This window comes from Anarhichas minor, unplaced genomic scaffold (genome assembly GCF_050575085.1).
Source record: "Anarhichas minor isolate MPS153535 unplaced genomic scaffold, ASM5057508v1 ptg000027l, whole genome shotgun sequence".
In the NCBI taxonomy this organism is placed as follows: Eukaryota; Metazoa; Chordata; class Actinopteri; order Perciformes; family Anarhichadidae; genus Anarhichas; species Anarhichas minor.
In genome coordinates, this window is record NW_027466473.1 from 6,910,085 (window position 1) to 6,929,394 (window position 19,310).

The 19,310-nt window shown below is 43.4% G+C and overlaps 3 protein-coding genes across 4 annotated transcripts in view; 2 read left to right on the forward strand and 1 right to left on the reverse strand.

The window, feature by feature from the left end:
- Positions 1 to 546: 546 nt before the first annotated feature.
- supt4h1 (SPT4 homolog, DSIF elongation factor subunit) lies at positions 547 to 3,016 on the reverse strand. Of its 2 annotated transcripts, none has more exons than XM_076102277.1 (5): positions 2,837 to 3,016; positions 2,420 to 2,526; positions 2,271 to 2,326; positions 992 to 1,006; positions 547 to 839 (listed from the first exon to the last, which is right to left on the reverse strand). In XM_076102277.1, the coding sequence occupies exons 1-5, from the start codon at positions 2,903 to 2,905 to the stop codon at positions 772 to 774; spliced, it is 315 nt and encodes a 104-aa protein (XP_075958392.1). In that variant the 5' UTR covers positions 2,906 to 3,016; the 3' UTR covers positions 547 to 771. The 2 variants fall into 2 exon arrangements, with proteins under 2 accessions (XP_075958392.1, XP_075958391.1); XM_076102276.1 differs by having other exon boundaries at positions 953 to 1,006; positions 2,837 to 3,015.
- A 2,201-nt stretch (positions 3,017 to 5,217) lies between these two features.
- Positions 5,218 to 7,736, forward strand: hsf5 (heat shock transcription factor family member 5). Its single transcript, XM_076101358.1, has 5 exons — positions 5,218 to 5,695; positions 5,968 to 6,255; positions 6,503 to 6,594; positions 6,728 to 7,081; positions 7,195 to 7,736. The coding sequence occupies exons 1-5, from the start codon at positions 5,218 to 5,220 to the stop codon at positions 7,297 to 7,299; spliced, it is 1,317 nt and encodes a 438-aa protein (XP_075957473.1). The 3' UTR covers positions 7,300 to 7,736.
- Positions 7,737 to 10,104: 2,368 nt separating this feature from the next.
- Positions 10,105 to 19,310, forward strand: part of rnf43 (ring finger protein 43) — a 75,474-nt gene continuing 66,268 nt past the window's right edge. The window contains exon 1 of the mRNA XM_076102169.1: positions 10,105 to 10,326. Coding sequence (XP_075958284.1) covers positions 10,105 to 10,326 — 222 coding nt within the window. The remainder of the gene's footprint in view (positions 10,327 to 19,310) is intronic.

Consider the following 19,310-nt stretch of genomic DNA (forward strand, 5'->3'; position numbering starts at 1 on the left):
GATCAGAACGAGGTTTTGGTTGTGATTTTAATTCTGTATATTATAACGAGAATACAGCAGCAGAGGTAATTACTTTTGCAGGTATGTGGTCATCATCCAAAGGAGTGGAGGGATTTGATTTGTGAACTGATGAATGTTCTTAATGAAAAGTTTGAGATCACCAACGGCATTACAACTCATGATGGGGACACGGACGTCTCCACAAGATTCAAAAATCCACTTTGTAAATTAAGTTAGGACTTATCTCTCTCTCTCTCTACACACCAATTTGATGTATTATGCAAAAACAAGTTATTGATGAATGTGTGTGATATGTAAACTGTAGACCTTGATGGGTTTTGTTTGGTACGAGTTATTTCGGGGGGAAAGTATTAAGCTGTTTTTTAGCGACAAATTCTGGCTATTGTCGATTTCTTCCAGTGTGCTGTAGCATCTTTTTTTTTTATCAAATATGTGACACTCACGTCAGTTCACTGTCAACTGAATGACAGAATGCTGAATCAGCAAATATCACAGTGTTGACTGTGCTAAAGACAATAACTCACATTTCTTATAAAAACAGTCCTTTATTTTTTTCCTCAATTATCCAAAGAAATACAAAATACCCACTTCTTCTCCCCTATAAGCAGCCATGCTGATATTACTAATCACACACACACACAAACTGAACAGTTGAAGGGCAGTTCCTTCATCACAGACGTGACCCAATGCAGTCCCAGCAGTGTGACGCCGCTCTGGTGTGGCTGAACAGACAACTGGAAGCCGTCCGCTTTATGTCTTCACTGCTGTGTCTCTGGATTTGTAGATCACTCCTCTGCTTTTCAACTCTCTCACCACACCTTCGGAAAAGGAGAATTACAAATGCAATAATAAGGAAGGAATTCCAAATCAAGAAAAAGCCAAACACGTAATCCCCTGCGTATAGAGGCAGATTAGTTTAGATAAAGTGTACCTGGAGGTAGTCTGCCTGTCACTGATACTGCATACACACCTGGCTTGAAGTTGCCTGTAGGATGGAGCAAAAACAACATACACAAATGTTATTTATCTCAACAGTATTTGGGTATACCAATTGTAAAACCGCATGTATCCGTTTATAGAGTAAATAAGGTCCTTAATGACATAATATTGATACTTTTTGTCTTCTTCCCTTACTTTAGAGTTCCTCTACTCCAGTGGTTCCCAAAGTGGGGGTCGCGACCCCTAGGGGGGGCGCGGTGGTACTACAGGGGGGTCGCGGCTTCATCACCAACCCACACACACAGACGCACACATACACCGGTAAAACAATATAAAATAACCGACGTGACATGCACTGTGTTCCAACCACGCCACCAGAGCGGCTCATGTCACAGACCGACTGTGGCAAAACCAGCGAGAGCGAGAGCGAGCGCGCGCGAGCGAGAGAGCGAGCGCGCGCCCGAGCGAGAGAGCGCGAACGAGCGAGGGAGAGAGAGAGTGAGGGAGCGCGAACGAGAGAGAGACACACAGCGACACAGAGCGAGAAAGATACGGAGCGACAGAGAAAGATAAAGATTGGAGTGGAGAAAGACTACCCACTACTAGGCCAAAGAGCTATGGGCATACTGTTGCCTTTTGCCACATCCTATTTATGTGAAACAGGGTTTTCTGCAGTTGCTGCAATGAAGACCAAATACAGATCAAAGTTGAACATTGAGAATGAACTGAGAGTAGCTATCTCCAACCAGCAACCCCGCTTTGACAAAATCTGTAAAGCAAAGCAAGCCCACACCAGTCACTGATTGATATATATGAATAGGAATATACATAGGAATATGATCACAAAATAATATGGTCCATGTAGACCTGCACACCTTGTTCATAATTGTGTTATTTTATTGTTTGAGAAAACCTGATGTTCAATGTGAGGAAATACAGTATATGTTGTTTGCACTTTGTTTGAAATTAAGTTAATTGTATTTACAAATTATTTTATATATTTTTTATTTTATATATATTTTATTATTGCTATTTTTTTTTCCAGTTAAACAAACTGAAGAATAAACTGTGAAGTGATATGTACTTATTTTAGAAAGAAATAAAAATATTTTATACAGTTCATGCATTATAATGCAATTCATTAAAAACCAAGAAAAATTTGGGGTCGGGTTGCGGGGGGGGGGGGGGGTCGTCCAATGTTCCTATATCATCAAAGGGGGTCTTGACAGAAAAAGTTTGGGAACCACTGCTCTACTCCATCATGGTCAAAATGGATTAATGCTGCTTTCAGTACAGGCACACATCCTTACCTATCCTCTGCCATTTAGCTACCCAGCTGTCCTCGGGACTCATCATGGACACCACACTGTGGACATACAGACGAGAATGGTAAACATCCAGAAAACAACGGAAAAGGTTGATTTATTATTTAAATAATCGATGCTGAATCAACGTTTACCCATCAAATGAGGAACTTGTGCATTCATAAACCATCTCCCGGTTCCCCTTCATCTGGAGGTACGACTCACAGTTGTCACAGCCGTCGTATTCAAACTGGTCGATGGTCTAAAGAAAGCCAGAGGAGGGAACACTTGAATCAAGGACAATAATAAGAGTCAAGAATGGATACAAACACGTCAAGTAGCACACAAGCTACTTCACGTACCAACAGACGGGATACGTTTGAATTTAGTTAGTAGACGAACAAACTAGACCAAGGAACGGGTTCAGTATGTGTATTGGTATTATTAAGTAAATAAAGGTAACCGTGAAAGCATTACTTTAGAGCTTACATTCATTTGTTTGACAACAGAAGACAAATACAGCGCGCAGGAAGCGGCTACATGTTAGCAGGGACGCTAGTTTGAGCGTTTACCTTCACTAAAGAACAAAGAAGACAGGCTCGCAGATGGCGAAGGTCTTTGGGGACCGTTTCCAAAGCCATTATGTCCAGCTCCCGGACAAAACACTAGTGTAATACTGAAATATCAACCGGATTAATGTTTTGAATCATTCCAGTCGCCGGGGAATTACGTCACCGACTGCGAGGGCCTTGTTGACCCAGCAGAGGGGTCCATATTGTGCGCCTGTGTAAAAATAGTTATATCTCCATTACTTAACACAATTATTTTAGTTACAGGGATTATGTTTGAGTTGTTATGCATAGTCACATACAGTATATTAGTTCCACTATGTCCTGAAACGTGGCATGCAAATACTAAACGTTGACTGATGTATTTGGTCATGCATAATTCAACCATTTCAACCATCGGGATCCAGAACAGTGAAAACGTTTTGATTATACTAAAATAATAGATGTTTAAATGCAAAAGCAAATACTTATTATAGATGGATAAACTGAGAAGTGGAGGATAATTACTTTTTTGTATCTCTAAATGAAGACCATCTGGATACTTAAAAAATATATATATATATCATATACCTAACTTTAATCCAAACAGATTCTAGCATTTGGACTCACCGGCTCCTGTTAGTCATTTTAAGATCCTGGGTATTCCCTTGACTGTTGATAATGCTGCAGTGATTATCTCCATGATAGAGCCCTTTGATCCACACTCACAATTTATGTACAAAAAAAGTTTTCCTCTGGATCAGACATTCCTTACTAATCCTTACTTCTCTGTTAAATGAAATGGTTACTCCACGACCAACATTCACAAAATGTCTCCCTCTGTCGGTTTTTTTTTTTAGTTTTTTTACTATAACTACATGCTTTTTAAATTTACTGTGATATTGTCTGTTTTCATTTATAGTTTTCTTTATTATTATTATTGTCAATCATTAGCATTAGCTATTATTTTTTATGGAAAATGTTGGATCAATACTGAGATTTTTAATACAATTCAACGATGCCAAATAAAAATTCAATGGCGCACAGTTTACTTTTACTACTTTTGGCATATGAATATCCATCTATCCATCCACGTTAAATATCAATATCCTGAGAAGGTTTTGCTACCTTATTATTTTAATTCTTTAAAGTTTTCAAATAAGGGAATTATAGCTCATGTGTGGTGTACAATAGCTAAATGCCTTTACTAAAGTGTTGTGCTATACTTGAACTTTAATTGTATGATCGTTTGTTGATGTTACGTGACTACATTTCAGAGTGAAACACTACTTTTACTTGACTGCTTGCTTTGACAGCGATTGATACGACTTTATAAAATGAAAAATGTTCATCCAAAGCTTCTTATATCTTTGAAAAGGTGACGTTATTTGTGAAAATACCCAAAACCAACTGCAAGCACTTCCATATTCTGTCATTAGTATAGGCCAATGATTTAATGTAAAATATATAATAAACAGCAGAAGGGAAAAGTCTGCAAAAGGGTCGCGTTTACTTTTGATACGTTTATTATGCTGCTAATACTTCTGTACACCTAAGTAATATTCTGAATGCAGGACTTGAACTTATCTAGGAGTATTTTTAAATGGTAGCAGTAGACTTGAATCCCTCTCCCCAAAAAAGACGTGTTCTAATGAACACACAAACCTGCGTCAGACGATGTCATAAACTGTCCTCTCGAGCGCTTTATTACCGAAGAACGTTAAAACCCCAACAGCTTCAACGGTTCGGGAACTTTCAACGGTTGTGAGATCCGGAGTGAGACATGTTTGCAGACCCAGGTAAAGTCACAGCTCACCTCTCATGGAGTTTTTTTCTTGGTGTGTTATGACCCCCCCAAAAATACAACGCTATGTCGACATAATTCTATGCGACTTTACTCAAAAGCTGACTGCGCAAAAGATCATTTAAAATACAGAGTAGTTGCCGTTAGTTGGGGAGCTAACGTTAGCTAATGCTAACTTAGCTTACCAGTAACGTTAACACTAAAAGTTAGCATTTTCAGGTCTTGTGTACAGCGTTTTATGTATTATTTTTAAAGTTGACATTATTAATGACGTTAGAAGTCAAGTTATTTTAAAGTTAAGTAGTTAATGTGTGTCAGTATGGGGAGTTTGAAACATGAATGTTAGGAAAGTCCAATCAACGTAAAGTTAATTAACTTCATAACGTGTAACGTTAGCTTAACTGGTCGTACCTGGGACATATGTATCGTTAACATTAACGTAAAGTGTCCGATTTACTAACGTTACCAGTTAATTATATTGTTATGAAGCAATTTAGCTTTCTAAGATTGACCTCAACCTATTTAACGTAAACTGATGACGCTTGGCCTGTTATTCAGACGAGGCTTCACTAACTTTTTATCCAATTCTACAGGCACAAGTATGGATGTGGGGGAAGATTGCCTCACCGAGAGCATCAATTCTAACAACTTCCCTGCCAAGCTATGGCGTCTGGTGAACAACCCGGTAAATAAAGCCATCTGGTGGGACAAAGATGGACTGGTAGTCGTCATTAATCAGAGCCTCGTCGAGCAACAGGTCCTGTCTCCTAGAAACAGCAGCAGCGCCTCGGACAACGCCGACGCCTTCAAAACGGCCAACTTCTCGAGCTTTGTCCGTAATCTCAATCTGTACGGTTTCAAGACGTCCGATACATACGACGACGTGCAGTATCGCTATTACTACCACCCGAACTTCAAGCGGAACCACCCCGAACTTGTGGCGAGTCTGAGGAGACTGACCGTCGTCAACAAGGCCAAGCTAGAAGCTGGTCTGGAGGTGAATCCTCGGACCCCGAGCCGATACCACCGATACAGTGGGGGCTGTGGTAGCGGAGATAAAGATGGTCAAATAGGCAAGTGTCACCGCATGACTGTCAGTGGGGAAGTAGCTTTAGATAGTGAAAACACAATGTAATGGTCACACACGTTTCCTTGTAGTGTTACAGTGAACACTGCTGCAAAAATCTAATTGGAAAGGGTCCATAACCCCCAACATTGAAAATCACTATGAATAACTATGATACGAACATCTAAATTGCCATTTTCACTCCACAATCCAGTGCTTTTTACGTTTCACTGTGTGGCCGTCTAACAGGTTGTTGTCATGCTTTGCTTCTTCCTGTTGCTGCAGGCAATCATTCACTGCCGAGCACACCTCATCCAAAGTGGGCTCATCCTTACCGTCCAAACAAAGCTCCGGCCGTGACGGCTCACAATACAACCCCAGTCCCACCTCGGTTCCTGCCGTGGGGCCGCGGTGCAGCTCTTTCGCCTACTGTCTTTGCTACAGACAAAGGGATACCCGTGACTTTGAGCCAGCACCACGCCGGAGCGGCCTCCAGCTCCAACGCTATGCTCATTCAGCAGAGTTTATTGCCCTGCTCAAACCACGGAAATCAGCCTGGCTACTATATGCCATGTGAGCAGGACATGAGTTAACCTGTTAGGAGTTTGGGTGGAACAGTTATAAACCACACTATTTACATCACTTTACGAGTAGATTTTCTTTTTCAGCTACAATATACTTGTAATATACTAAAATATACTAATTTGTGTGTTGAATAAATGTAATTTTTAATTAGGAATGCACAAATGTAGGTTTCAACACCAAACCTGAATCCTGCATTTTATAATCTCAAATAATATCTTTGTTTTTCTTCTTGAAGTTTGCCAGTGCTACCATCCGAACCTTGTGGCATCACAGATGGCAGGTGGTGGGCTTCAGAAAGGGTCCTACCCGACCCACAGTCATTACCAGGTAGGTGAATTTGACCGTATTCGCCCTGTCATGTAATCAATTACTCACACCAGAGCTGTAATTGGTCGAGGAGGATGGAGTTTGGTGAACACGTATCGTGTCTAGAGCATTTCTTTTTATGTCACTGTTTTAGGCAAGCTGTCCTGTGAATGTGTTGTCTCATGTGGACCGCAACCAGGACTCAAAGAACAAGGAACAAAACTGTGACATTAGCTTGGACACAATTTTCCAGATTGCAGATGAGGTGATGCAAACTCCGGCCAATAGCAGCCTGGTTAGAGTTGTGGCCCCGGTGAAGCCGGGCCCCGTGTCACTGCCGTTCCCCATTAAAACCAACAACCCTGTCAGCGCCAGGAAGGCCAAACATTTGTCCTCTGGACCCATTGTGGTGTCTGTGAGAGGCAGGGCTGATCTACTCGCATTCAAACAGCAGGAGGGATCCGTGATTTCACCACCTGAGCAAATGCCCGAAGATGCCATAGTCAATGTAATGTATTTTTTTTACATTTGATAGGGTATTTATATTTACTAGAGAATGTGTAACAACCTTGCAGAATACCTACTCATTATTTGCTAATGTTTCCTCTGTGCTCGGGCAAGGTTACCAATGATGACGCAAAGGACACTGAGAATATAGATGTCGAGGCTGAGGACACTCGGACACCAGCAGGACAAGCACAAGAAGAGCACCTAAGATATTATTGAACATTTAGGGAGCATGGTCAGAATGAAACTAGTGGAAGGAAAGGCATTCCAAATTTGAATGCAAGTTTAGTGACAGTTGGTTTTATTTCTCGTTTTGATGTCAACTTGTTGATTTGATTGGCAAGTGACAGGGAGTCTTGGTTCACTGCAGGATGTGATCCTAAATGCTCACTATTACCAGACTTTATTCTCCATTTTTAATGATTCTTTATTGTACAAAAGTTTGTGGATGTGTTCAAATTTAAATCTTTTTTTTTTTTGCAAGAATTGTAAAATTAGTTCTATGTTGTACATTTCTTTCTTTATTGGAAGTGACTTTGGAAAATGAAAATAATTTAAGTAACACTCAGAGTCCTATTTATATTGTTTGTTTAGAATTACTTGTACCACGGTACAATTTAAAAAATATATTGTAAAGCAAATTTTGACCTCTACATTTTTAATAGAGTAGCATCTAAAATGAGATGCTTTTAAAGAATTATTTAAAGTATAATTTATACAGATTTGCTGCAGTAGGGCTAACTCAGCATCTCCTTATTTTAGTGTACGGATGTTTGACTTCCTGTCTGCTTTTAATAGCATAATCGGTAGCGTTTGTCAAAGCAAGTTGTAACAAACTGATGTAAATGGGGGAGAAAATATTGAATGAATTGCTTTAAAATATACTTGTTATATCTACTAGTGCTTGTTTGCTTTGTGATGGTTGCATTTCCCAACCTTTTTATTTTTCGCTGCATCACTTCAAAGGTTGTGTTTTTAAAATGTGTAACTTGACATGTTTTTAAAGGCAAGTGTGTAAAAGTCTAATAATTAAAGAGAAATGTGTTTCCGATAATTCAGCCGGATGGTGTGTTGTGTACTTGTATTTCATTATTTCTTGTTGACACTTGCGTGCTGGGGTGTCTGCTGGTTCTGTGCACTGTGAACACTAGAGGGAGCCACTTCCTCGTGTTTAATCAGCGCTACGACTGTGCTCCGCCCTCAGTCTGCAATGTGGCCTTCGGGTGCTGCTCGGAAACTCCCCGTTAGTTATTACTTTAACTATTTTATTAATTCTGTAACATGCAAGTGTTTTGGTTTCAAAGGTAATCACGTGACAACTCTGGTATTTGAAAGCTGTTTATTAAAGATTACAAATTTACATCACATTGCGTAAAAATAGGAGTAAATACCTGTCGTCACTTTGCTGTAATTTAACTAGTAGTATCATAATACTAACTTAATGTAACGGTAACAACATTTGTTTACACGGTCTCTCATTTCGTTTTAAAGAACCCATGTGACAAAAATGCAGCCTTCCCCCAAACACATCTGGCCGTACACGTGCATCGTTTCAATAAAATCCCACTTTCTGACAACACGGGAAGGCAGCAGGACAGTGAGCAGGTAGAGAGAGTGTCAATGAGATCCCAGGGGAGCGAGAGACAGTCCGGGAGGTAGACTTTTGGGACGGTGTTATAACTGTACACGGTGTCTCTCCGCCTTATCAACTTCATATGGAGCTCACAAGGAGTTTGGACCACTTTTATTTCGTACTTTTTGCAGTGTTTCTACGCTGTAATCGTTGATGGGTTTTGATAAACAAATCATTTTCCCTTCGGGTGTTCTCAGGAGGATCGTATCTAATTTCTTACAGTGCAGCGGAGGCACTGAACTCAGGGGAATGCCTGTGTGAGTGTGTGTGTATGAGTGTGTGTTTTTCCCACAGCGAGCTGGTTTAAATGAAGACCGACTGTAGAAAATAAGTAGATAGGTCTGTTAGAGAAGTCGCTTTGGTTCTCAGACTCAGTAGAATTACCAAGTTTTAAGTGAAGTAAGGCAACGGTCCATTTGCTCTGGTTAATAATTAGATAGAGCGGCTGCATTTAACAACTCTTTGGTTGTAAAAAAAAATAATATATATAGATATATATATATATATAGATATATATATATATTACCCAACTTTTTGGCACTGCTGTCTGTCAACATGCCTTATAACTTTCCGGCGGCAACCTGTAATCCAGCCTTTGAAGTTCAAGTTGTCGCCCTTTGCCTTTATTTTTTGTGTGGAATTATCCAGAAAACGTAGCGGACCACGGGGATGTGCGGTCTTCTGACGCTGTGGTTTTCTTTTTGTGTCAACCCGTGTTTGGTGGTGAAAAAGTACGATTTGTAAGGTCCAGTGAACGGCGTACACACTGTCATATTAATATCAGTTTGGATACGGATGAAGAAAGACCTGCCCTTCTTCTGGGAGAGAGAGAGAGAAGAGGATACAGTAGCTCCTCCAGACCGAGAAACACGCTACAAATGAGGACGTTTGTTGTGTCGTCTCGTGAAGACCCGGCTGCTGGAAGTCAACGCACACTTCAAGCTCCCGCACAACACGGCGTGTCTCCGCGGTGCCTTCTGAGCGTGCAGTCTCTTCGCCACCCACATTACTGACACTGGATAAAAGTTCATTCGAGCTTATTGCATCTCTGAAAGGGTTTTTTCCTTCTTCCCTGCAACTACGCGCTTTGTTCCATGTGGGCACTCACCGGAGGGATAGGCTTTTTCCTACAACGGGCAGAGTTTGAATATTAACTCCCGGTGCTGAATGGAAGTTTTGGGACGTTCACGCGCCTGTATGATGGCAGTCCTCCGGCTTTAAAAGTTTGGATTGTATCCGTTTAGCGTTTTGTCGTCGAGGCAGGAAGAAGAAGCGGGACGTGTACTATATACATACATATATTAAATATTCTCTCCGCCTGTCTCTCCGCGGTGCTCGCCTGCTTTGAAGTCCACCATGTGCGGCCGGGCACCGCCGCTACAGCCGAGGCCATGACCGTCCCGCAGCGGCGCCTGGCCGGGCTCTGGCCGTGGCTGCTCATGGCGGCCCTGCAGGTAGTGCTGGGCCAGCCGGGCCTGGAGTCCGAGCGGCCGGTCCTCCGAGCGGTCATCAAGGTGTCACTGCTGAACCACGAGCTGACGGGGAAAACCATCACTCTGGAGGGGTTGTTCGTAGGAGGAAGTGCCGGCTACGCGGAGGGGAAACTAATGCAGGTAAGGCGTCTCTAGAGCATCTACACAAGGGCTCGCACTCATTCACCTCCAAAACATATAGCTTGCTGATAAAGAGAGGCTCACTGGACCGGGTCACAGCGGGTGCGGGTGGGCACCTGTTGTCGTAGTGGCGCAGCTGTGTCACAGTTTCTACCGGCTCTCCTGCGAGTGTACAGCGCCCTCAAAGCTGTCAGGAATGCAATGCCTTGCTCACAGACACTTAAGCAATGTGGATGAGTGGGAATATGCGGACTTGACGGACAGCCTTGTCACATGGCATCCTTTGGGCAATGATATACTACATTGGTCTGTTGTTCTGGTTACATTTTGTCCCAATGGACTCTCCCATTGACACTTTGTTTATAGTAGATTGTACTGCTCTTGCATCTGTACATTTAGAGACTACTGAACTTGAATATGTATGGACATTGTTTTTGATAAAGTTAAACGGTGCCAACAGGAGAGTAATAATTCAACATTCATCGTCCATATATTAGAAAAAAGTTACGATATATATATAAAAAAAAACGAGAACACCGCCCTGTGTTTAAGTGAATCAATCCCTCTGTGGAGTGACTGTTGGCCCCACGTGTTTCTCTGACCTAAGAAAGCAGATTACCCAGAATCCACTGTGCTGATCAACCAAATGAACAACACTGATGACCTGCAGGTGTTGTTGAGGTCAGCTTGTTGTTCAGTCTATTTTTTGACTCAACCCTGGGTTCGGTTGAGGTTGCCAACCTTTTTTTTTTTTATCCGTGTGCCTTTTCAAAGATGACAGCTTTGTTTTGCACTAACTATTCCTGGCATCTAATGCTCTTCCAACATTTTTAATATCAAGGTGTGGTCGAAGACTGTTATCCAACTCGGAAAATCATGTTCAGACTCATGCAAAACCTATAATTGAAGCAAAAGTTGAAGTTGTTTTTGTTGTTGCTTCTTTTTTTACCATTTAGAAAATGCAACGCAAACGTAAAGTATGCACTCTATTCAGTGTGCATGTTTGGGATTCAGGAGTGGATTAAGCCTCCCGGGGCACTTTAAGCCTCGGCTGTGTCAATTTATTTACCGTCTCCGGAGAAACGGGACGACAGATCTGAGGTACTGCAGGATCTTGTCTCTTCTCACTCACTGGGCGTGGGAGGTTTTGTGAATGGCGAGCCAGATGCATGCAGTTAGCCATAATTGATGAGGATTTACATGGCTCCTCCGCAGAGAAAGCCCCAGTTTCAAACACTTGCGAACAGCCGCCGCTGCTTTTTTTCCCCCGCTCCGTGTTAAAGCCGATTTGTCTGTGTGGGATGTTGACAACATGTTATGGATGCTTATCACAGCACAGGTGAGATCAAAGACACTTCCAGCTCTCTGGGATTTCCAGCTTCCTTTATTTATTTTTTCTTCCCCCATAAAACCTTGCGCAGTATTTAGTAGCGTTCCAAACACAAAATGTTTAGGTAGAGGAAATACACAATATCAACCCCCTGTAGGTCTCAGCAGAGAGCTTCACCAACGCACTGTAAAGCAGCATATGGGTGACGGAGCGTGGTCGAGACTGTAGAAGGGCTATCTGCCTGGATTTCCCTTTAAAGTGTGAAGTTTTATTGTTTCCCCTACTCGGACAACTTCTTGTGGTTCTATTTGAGGCTATGAAGTTATAGGCTCTCTTTCCAGGCTGTTCCCACACTGCACAGAGGTGGTGTTATGCTGCAGGATGCTCTTTGTTGCAGCTTAGGCCTGTTCCAACAGGTCCCCATTGCCTCTGCAGGCTGCTTTACGGTCCCGCTTTATGTTCTCGTCTTCCAGTGGATGGGTGTGTGTGTGTGGTGGGGGTGGGATGAAGGCTGGAAAGGAGGTTGAGTCCCATAGATAGATTATCTGCCTCACACACTGTCTCTGTCCTTTTATCTTTCTTTTAACTGATCCTCTGTGTTAAACGGATTGTTCACCCCATTTCCTGTACTTTAGGACTGTCAGAAGCTACCCCAGATGTCACTCTGGACCGCGCTGAAGCGTTGCATACGCTTTTCATAAGCCACAATTATTACTTGTCATTTTGGCCCCATGCTGATATTTATTGTTCGCTTTGCAGTGGTATTAGAATTGTAACATTTTGGAAGGGGATTTAGTAAAAGCGGCGCCTGGCATTAGAAGTCAAACAGAAATTCCGTTTTTTAAGTCGGTTCTCTCGTAAATCATCAGATCCTGTGTTGATCGTGTTTGCTAACACATGTAAGGACCAGGCTCTTGCCTGGGACAGAAGGAATCCCCAGTTTCCCCCTCAGAGTCATGAGACCTTGCTTTGGTACACATCTCCCTCTGATCTATTAAACTGTGATCTCCCTGGACGTGTGCCCTGTCCTCTGAATGAACACGTTCATTGGAACACTGGCTGGGGTCCGGCCAGCGCTATTTGGACAAATACAAGTGCTGAGGAATTTTGACTCCCCCCCCCCCCCCCCCCCACACCACCACCCCCCCCTTTCCCAAAGCGAAGCTTGCATTATGACCAGAGGAGAAGTGCAAAGGCTTCTGGGATAACTTTGAACTTGACTGTCAACTGTCCTCTGTTGTGAGAAGGAGTTGGAGTTTATCCTCCAATGGGCACTGAGCCATAAAGGACATCATAAGGGCTCCACCTTTCTTTCTTTCTTTTTCTTAGCTTGAAGCGTTCTTTTCATCCTCGCGCTGTATTTTTGGGTCTTTGTACTTTTGAAAACGTTGAATTGACCTTTGAGAGCTCCCTTAAATACATCAGCTATAATTAAAGCAGGGCAAGCAATTGACTGAACACCATGTTAACTCTGCACCACTTCACATTCCTCCGTCTCCCTCCTCAGTGTCCCACAAGGTATACTGAGTGCCTCCCCGGCTCCACCGTCCCAGGCTGGTATCTGCGTGTTTCGGGACATGGCCCGTTTGGGTAACGAGGGACGGGAGGGCGGAGGCGGCGCTGAGGGAGAACATCAAAGCGCGTCCAGTTCCGAACGTGAGCCGGGATGATTAAAAAACGGAGGCTGTTTACACTGCACTTCCCATATGGGCCCTCGCATTTCCCCCCTCCCTCTAGATTTCCTGTCCATACTTCCTATCTCCCTGGATGAGATAACAGCCTGTCCAGGGCTCCTCGGGGCTCCTCACCACTTCATGTGGAGGTGCTGTGGCGCATAGCTTTGCTTTTGTACACGTGGCATAACATGGATGCATTTGAAAATATATATTTATACATTTTTCCTGCAGTGGGTCCGGGTCCCTGGACTTTTGTTTTTGGTTTCATATCAGCCCTCTCAACTCCTTGTCGTGTGAGAACTGTGAGAAATCTGAAAATCATCAGGATGGGATCAGAAAATGGGTTTGACTCCAAATCCATGAAGTGTTTGAAGACTTTGTGTACGTAGCAACAGGGATGGATATGAATTGAACGGTGGAAAGTAATACCCTGACAGTAAAATGGCTGAATATATGACCAGTGTGAATGACGAGTGCTACATTTTCACAATAAACTTAGTGCTTTGCCCTCACTCTTATATGTTCTTGCATGGGATCCTCCGATTGTTTGCTTGCTAATGGATCTAGAACAACCTCCAGGTTAATACATTAACAGTAGCAGTAGAAAAGGCATGAATTTGATGCAAGCCCCAGTTCACATCCCCCATATGAGACCCCGACGTGAGCAGCAGGAGGGCCACGTCCCTATCAGTCCTATCTGCCCCTCGGCGACACTGGCAGTCCTATAAAGGTACGAATGAAATCGCCATAAGCTCACAATTTCCCCCCAGCTTTGCCTTTTGAAAGGAACGCTGTCTTTTCTGTGATTTTAAAAGATACAAATAAAAAAAGGAAGGCTACTCGGAGACAAACGTTAAAGCCAGCGTATCGCATAAGAAACACGGAGATTATTCACATTCCCTCATATCTGCCGTCGAGACGTGCTCCTCTTTTTTTTTTTTTTTTTTTGTCTCCACATGGTCGTCAGTTCAGCTGGTGCTTTTCCTATCGTCTCCTTCCTCCAGTGATCTGAGACCACGGTTCCATGTTGCCTCTGGCCCCCCCCCCCACGCATGTCCAACCTCTCAGACAAAGCTCTGGACTAATGGTTTCTCCTCCTGAGTGGGGGGGTCTGACTGAACAGGAAGCAGCGGCTAGTGCCGTCCTGTCGGACCCTCTTCCACAGGAGATAGCCGCCGAGATGTTTCTCAGGGCACTGGGAATAAAAAAGAGGAGAGGCAGGTAGAGGAAACATGGCAAATCTCTTAATCCCGCCGGCCCCCTTCTTTTTAAGTCATTAGACCGGGTCTGGAATTCATGGACGTTATACAACACATTCTTTTCTGCTTTTCGTCTCTCTCCTCATGCAAATAGCGAGCACACTGTCACCGTTCTACTCGGGTGCAAAACAGTCCCATGCTTAATTGCAAGTTTTTGTTTTGTTTTGTTTTGGTAGCACATCTATGTAGAGCATGCAAACACACACACACACACATGCTAAGTACACACTCAATGCAGTATGGTAAAGGGATTACTACTGGAGCCACAGACAGGGCCGAGTTGGAGAGAAAAAGGGGAACAAACAGCATTAAAAAAAAAAACTCACGCTAAAGTGAAGACCTGTCCTCCACCTGTGTGTGTGTGTGTGTGTGTGTGTGTGTGTGTGTGTGTGTGTGTGTGTGTGTGTGTGTGTGCACGCTTTCATACAGTTCATTGATCTCAGACAAAAGCGGTGGAAAAACTTGAAATGGTGCGCACACACACGCATAAACACACACTTAACCGAAATGATAATGATACAGGCTTTGTCTCGCTCTTCTTTTGGAGCACTTTTATTGTGTGTCCCTCTGAGAAACGACCAGTGGAGGAACAGCAAATGAACGCGCGGCTCTTTTAAGTTATGCCATCGTGTATAGCCACGCATCCATTACAATCTAGGGCAGTGAGTCACCACCGACTTATAAAAGAGCACACACACACACACACACACACACACACACAAGCGTTGGTTTTCCTTTGATGGCGCCGTACCTGACATGGGGCCAGGCGGGGCCAGGGTGTGTTCAGGGTCAGCATAATTCACTTATGTCGGGTTAAACAGTTGAGAATACCTCGGCGTTTCGGCATTCCGACTGAGATCGGTATCTGGTGCGACCCTTTCTGAACTTGTCCTGTCGGTGCAGGTCAAGTGTAGCACCTGTCCTCCAACCCTCCGGTTGAAACCGATCCTCGGGGGGGCAAGCAAGCCATCCCTTCTCCAGGGATCAAGGCCACATTTGTAGAGATTCTGCAGAGAACCATGTTGCACCATATGGCAGTAGGATTCATATGCGGGGAAAGCTGACTGTGTCTGTTTTGTATTCTCCCCCAGGTGAAGGAGGAATTCTGTGTGTATCGTCAAACAGACAATCCACAAAAAACAGTCCTCAAAATAAAGACGGAACAATTCAGCAAATTTTCCCATCAGATTTTCAACAAAATTCGTTAGTCACTGGCAAAAACGTATACTGTGAAACACTGGAGAACTCAGACCAGATAAGATAGTCCATCTTTACCTTCTCTTCCAGGCTTTTGAGACAAAGTAAGCAAAATAAACACATTATATTTCAACAACCTTTCCAGTTTTTTATGCCTCCACAGCTGTGGCCGGAGACGTTATGTTTCCGGTTTCACCGTCCGTACGTGAATTTATATGCTAATTATGACAATTTCATACAAATAAGATAAAATGATGACGTTGGAACATTTTTGGACAGACATGGATGTAAACTGCAACTTGACCGGTTGGCGGAGGCCATAATTCTAGTTATTCATGCTAATGGAACATCTCTGGGGATGTTTATATCGTCAGTACAATAACTATTGTATAGATTGCCGTGAAATTTGCCCTGACGTGCGCCGCCATGAGCATTGGCGTTTGTGGTGTGTGAGTGAAATGCCACACATTTGTTCACACGCTAACGTGCTAAGCGTACATCCCACTTGTTGGCGTGCCCGCCGTTAGCATTTATCGCGGTTGTCTGTGTTGCGTTCGCGTGTGTAAATTGCTAAATGTTGTGTTGATGAATCCATAACTGTTGGTGCTCATTCGGGACCTAATTTCATCATCAGACAAGTGATATCATGTTCATTCATGACTTCAGATATTGATTATATCCTGAGGTCCCTCACTGGTTTATCTGAACTGAAAGCGGCCCCCCGGCCCCCCCACCGACATCAAAGGGCTCTGCAGCTTCTCGTTTCTCTCCGTCCGTCTCGATCCTCGTCCTCCCACGGCTCGCAGCTTTGAAATTCCTCCTCCTGCCTCCTCTCCTCCAACCAGTCCTCTCTTGTTTCTTGACAGCTCTTTAAAACGGTTGTAATTCATTGCATGTGCTTTAGTTTCAAGGGCAAAAGAAAAAGGCAGGAAGCGCTTAGTTCGCTGAGAGCTTGGAGGAAAAGAGTCTTCACCATACTACAGATAAATGCTCTTTGACCCCCCCTCCCTCCGGCTCCCCGTGGTTCCTCCAGTCACTCTCTCAGGCATTTCTCTTTTTGTTTTGTGTTTTTGTTTTGTATGGCTATGTGTTTGCCGCTTCATTAACACCTCCCCAGCAACGCAATTTCGTACACAGTTGTTAGTAGTTGGAAAACTATTTGAACTATGCTCACGACAGAAACGTGCGCGTCACGTATTGTTTCGAAAGTAGAACCTGTTGCAAGTCTTCTGAGTGGAAGCACATTTTCTCCTTTTCCGCTTGAACGCTCGGCCCAACGATCCGCGAGGAGAGAAGCTTTCACCTGTGTGACGGTCTGATTCTTTGTGCCTGTGTGTGTGTACAAGCATGAGTGAGCCTTTGGGAGTGTGTGTGAGACCACAGTGTGTGCGTGCGTGTGCACAGGAGGCGGAGCTCCCATACTGAGATAATTTACCAAACTCTATTAAGCAGGATCAAAGTGACTTAGATCTTTCACTGCTGCATGACTACAAAAGCCATATTGTAACCCCAGATCCAGAGAGATAGTGCTGCTGACAAAAAAAGCTTTATGTCCGCAGAAGTCACATGGTCACTTGCAAACAACAAACGCCATGTCCCGTTTATGAGCTTTTTTTCTTTTTTTCTTTTGGCCTTCTACTCAGAAAGGCTTCAGTGTTCGGTTCAATATTGGTCCTCATACGTCCGTGCTGCATGCAGAGTTTGATTTATTGAATTAGAAAAGCCGAAAAACAGATGTGTAAATGTGAAATGCCACTGAAGTGGCTTGAGACATGTTGAAGTATCTGCCTTGCGGTACTGTAATACACACTGCAGCAGTGTAGCCAGGTAGCTGTGCTTGGTCTCTTCTACACGGGATACACTGTAGCTAACCAATTAAACAATAACAACCTGCCCAATGCTGGCCAATTTATGAAATGAAAGCAAATAAAGTTATGAGATTTCAGTTGATCCGTCAACGCCTGTGGTTAAAGTACAGTTTGACACTACATATCCCAGAATTCTTGGGGCAGAAGACAGCCGCCCCTTCAATTAGAAATACAAAAGAAGAGTTTACGGTGCGGCCAAACAAACTCGACACGAAGAGCCGGCAGTGTCCAAAGTTGCTGACAAATATGTTGCGCTTCCTTTGACGGCTTCACAATAAAAGCCTCCCTGAGTTTTCGCCAGTTCAATATGTGTTTAATGTAAATTAGCCGTCGGGTTTGAATCGGCAGTAACTCAACACAGTTCTGTTCCGGAGAGTGGACAGTAAACACGAGATATAAAATTACAAACGGTAACCCTGGATTACATTCTTGCATCATTTCCTGTGAGTCCCTTGTGCCTATGGTTGTAATTTGCACAGGAATGGCGGACTCCACCATTGAACTGACAATAGGAGAAAGAGGTTTGATCTTATGAAAGTTTAAGGATTGATCAATTGAAAGTACTTAATCTAGAAATGCGGATGCATGACTGTGTCTGTGTCCCTTGCTCAATTGTTCAGCTCGCATAGTTGATTACGGAACTTACAATGAGACTTATAAAAAAAACAGTAAACCAGATAACGCGTTTTCTATCCTCGGAATTCAGCTACAGTCACGGTGTTAACGTGTCAGTCCTCACTGTCACCTTTTCTTGTCTTCCTGATTTCAGATGGCCTGTAATTAATGCGAGTAATGAGCCATATCTTGATTATAGCTAGCTAACCAGAAATATACTTCATCATTTTGTCTTTTGACTTGAAACAGAGCTGTGTTTTTTACCCTTTGGCAGTTGCCCCCCTGCTCCTAACGACTGCTGTGCGAGCGGAAGGTGAATGATTGTTCTCTGTGATCATCATACTTCCAGTCACATGCCTGCCAGCATGATAGATGGCTGTTCTCTCAGCTGGACTAAATGAAAAGTGCATGCTTCTGAATCAGACTGTTAGGTTTTTAAGAACAAAGGATGAAGGAGCTTGCAGGCCGCAGGTACTCTTCTGCTGCGAGCTTCTTACTGCGCACGCGCATCAGAAGAATGAGCTGGACCCGGTCCAAAATTAAAACAATATTTAATGTACTACACAAAGTTCACTTACAAACTGAATTAACTATCAATAGTAATGTTCTCGAGAGCAGAGACCACATACACGCATCTCCTCACAGTCCGGCGCGGCCAGTTAGCTGAAAATGAGAGCTGCAGTAATCTGAGGTAAACTCCCTAAAACATTCTCTTTTGTATCCCCTGAGAGTCGGAAAGTGTCCGACACTGTCATAAAATGTGTGAATGACCCTCCATGGCGATTAGTGATTGGCTTCATTTGAATTCTGCCCCCTCCCATTATCGATCCCTTAGCAAAACATCTTGGCTCCTCGCAAAACATCTTGGACTCCTCCTCTCTGTCCTGCTGGTCAGCTTGGCATTTGACCGTCCCACTGGCCCCATCCTCCATCGATGAGGTCGCCTCCATTTGCTGCTGCATGTCTGACACCTCACTCAGAATCCCTATCTGACCCTCAAGACTATTCTTAGTGTTTTAATACCTACAGTGACTATACT

What these genes read in the sequence shown, in the direction of transcription:
- supt4h1 (XM_076102276.1), bottom strand. Translation starts at nt 2,905, where the DNA reads ATGGCTTTGGAAACGGTCCCCAAAGACCTTCGCCATCTGCGAGCCTGT. An exon ending in ACAAGTTCCTCATTTGATGG is followed by an intron (nt 2,327 to 2,419) that starts GTAAACGTTGAT and finishes GTATGTCCACAG; the next exon opens with TGTGGTGTCCATGATGAGTC. An exon ending in AGCTAAATGGCAGAGGATAG is followed by an intron (nt 1,007 to 2,270) that starts GTAAGGATGTGT and finishes TCCATCCTACAG; the next exon opens with GCAACTTCAAGCCAGGTGTG.
- hsf5 (XM_076101358.1), top strand. Translation starts at nt 5,218, where the DNA reads ATGGATGTGGGGGAAGATTGCCTCACCGAGAGCATCAATTCTAACAAC. An exon ending in AGATGGTCAAATAGGCAAGT is followed by an intron (nt 5,696 to 5,967) that starts GTCACCGCATGA and finishes CTGTTGCTGCAG; the next exon opens with GCAATCATTCACTGCCGAGC. An exon ending in CGACCCACAGTCATTACCAG is followed by an intron (nt 6,595 to 6,727) that starts GTAGGTGAATTT and finishes TCACTGTTTTAG; the next exon opens with GCAAGCTGTCCTGTGAATGT.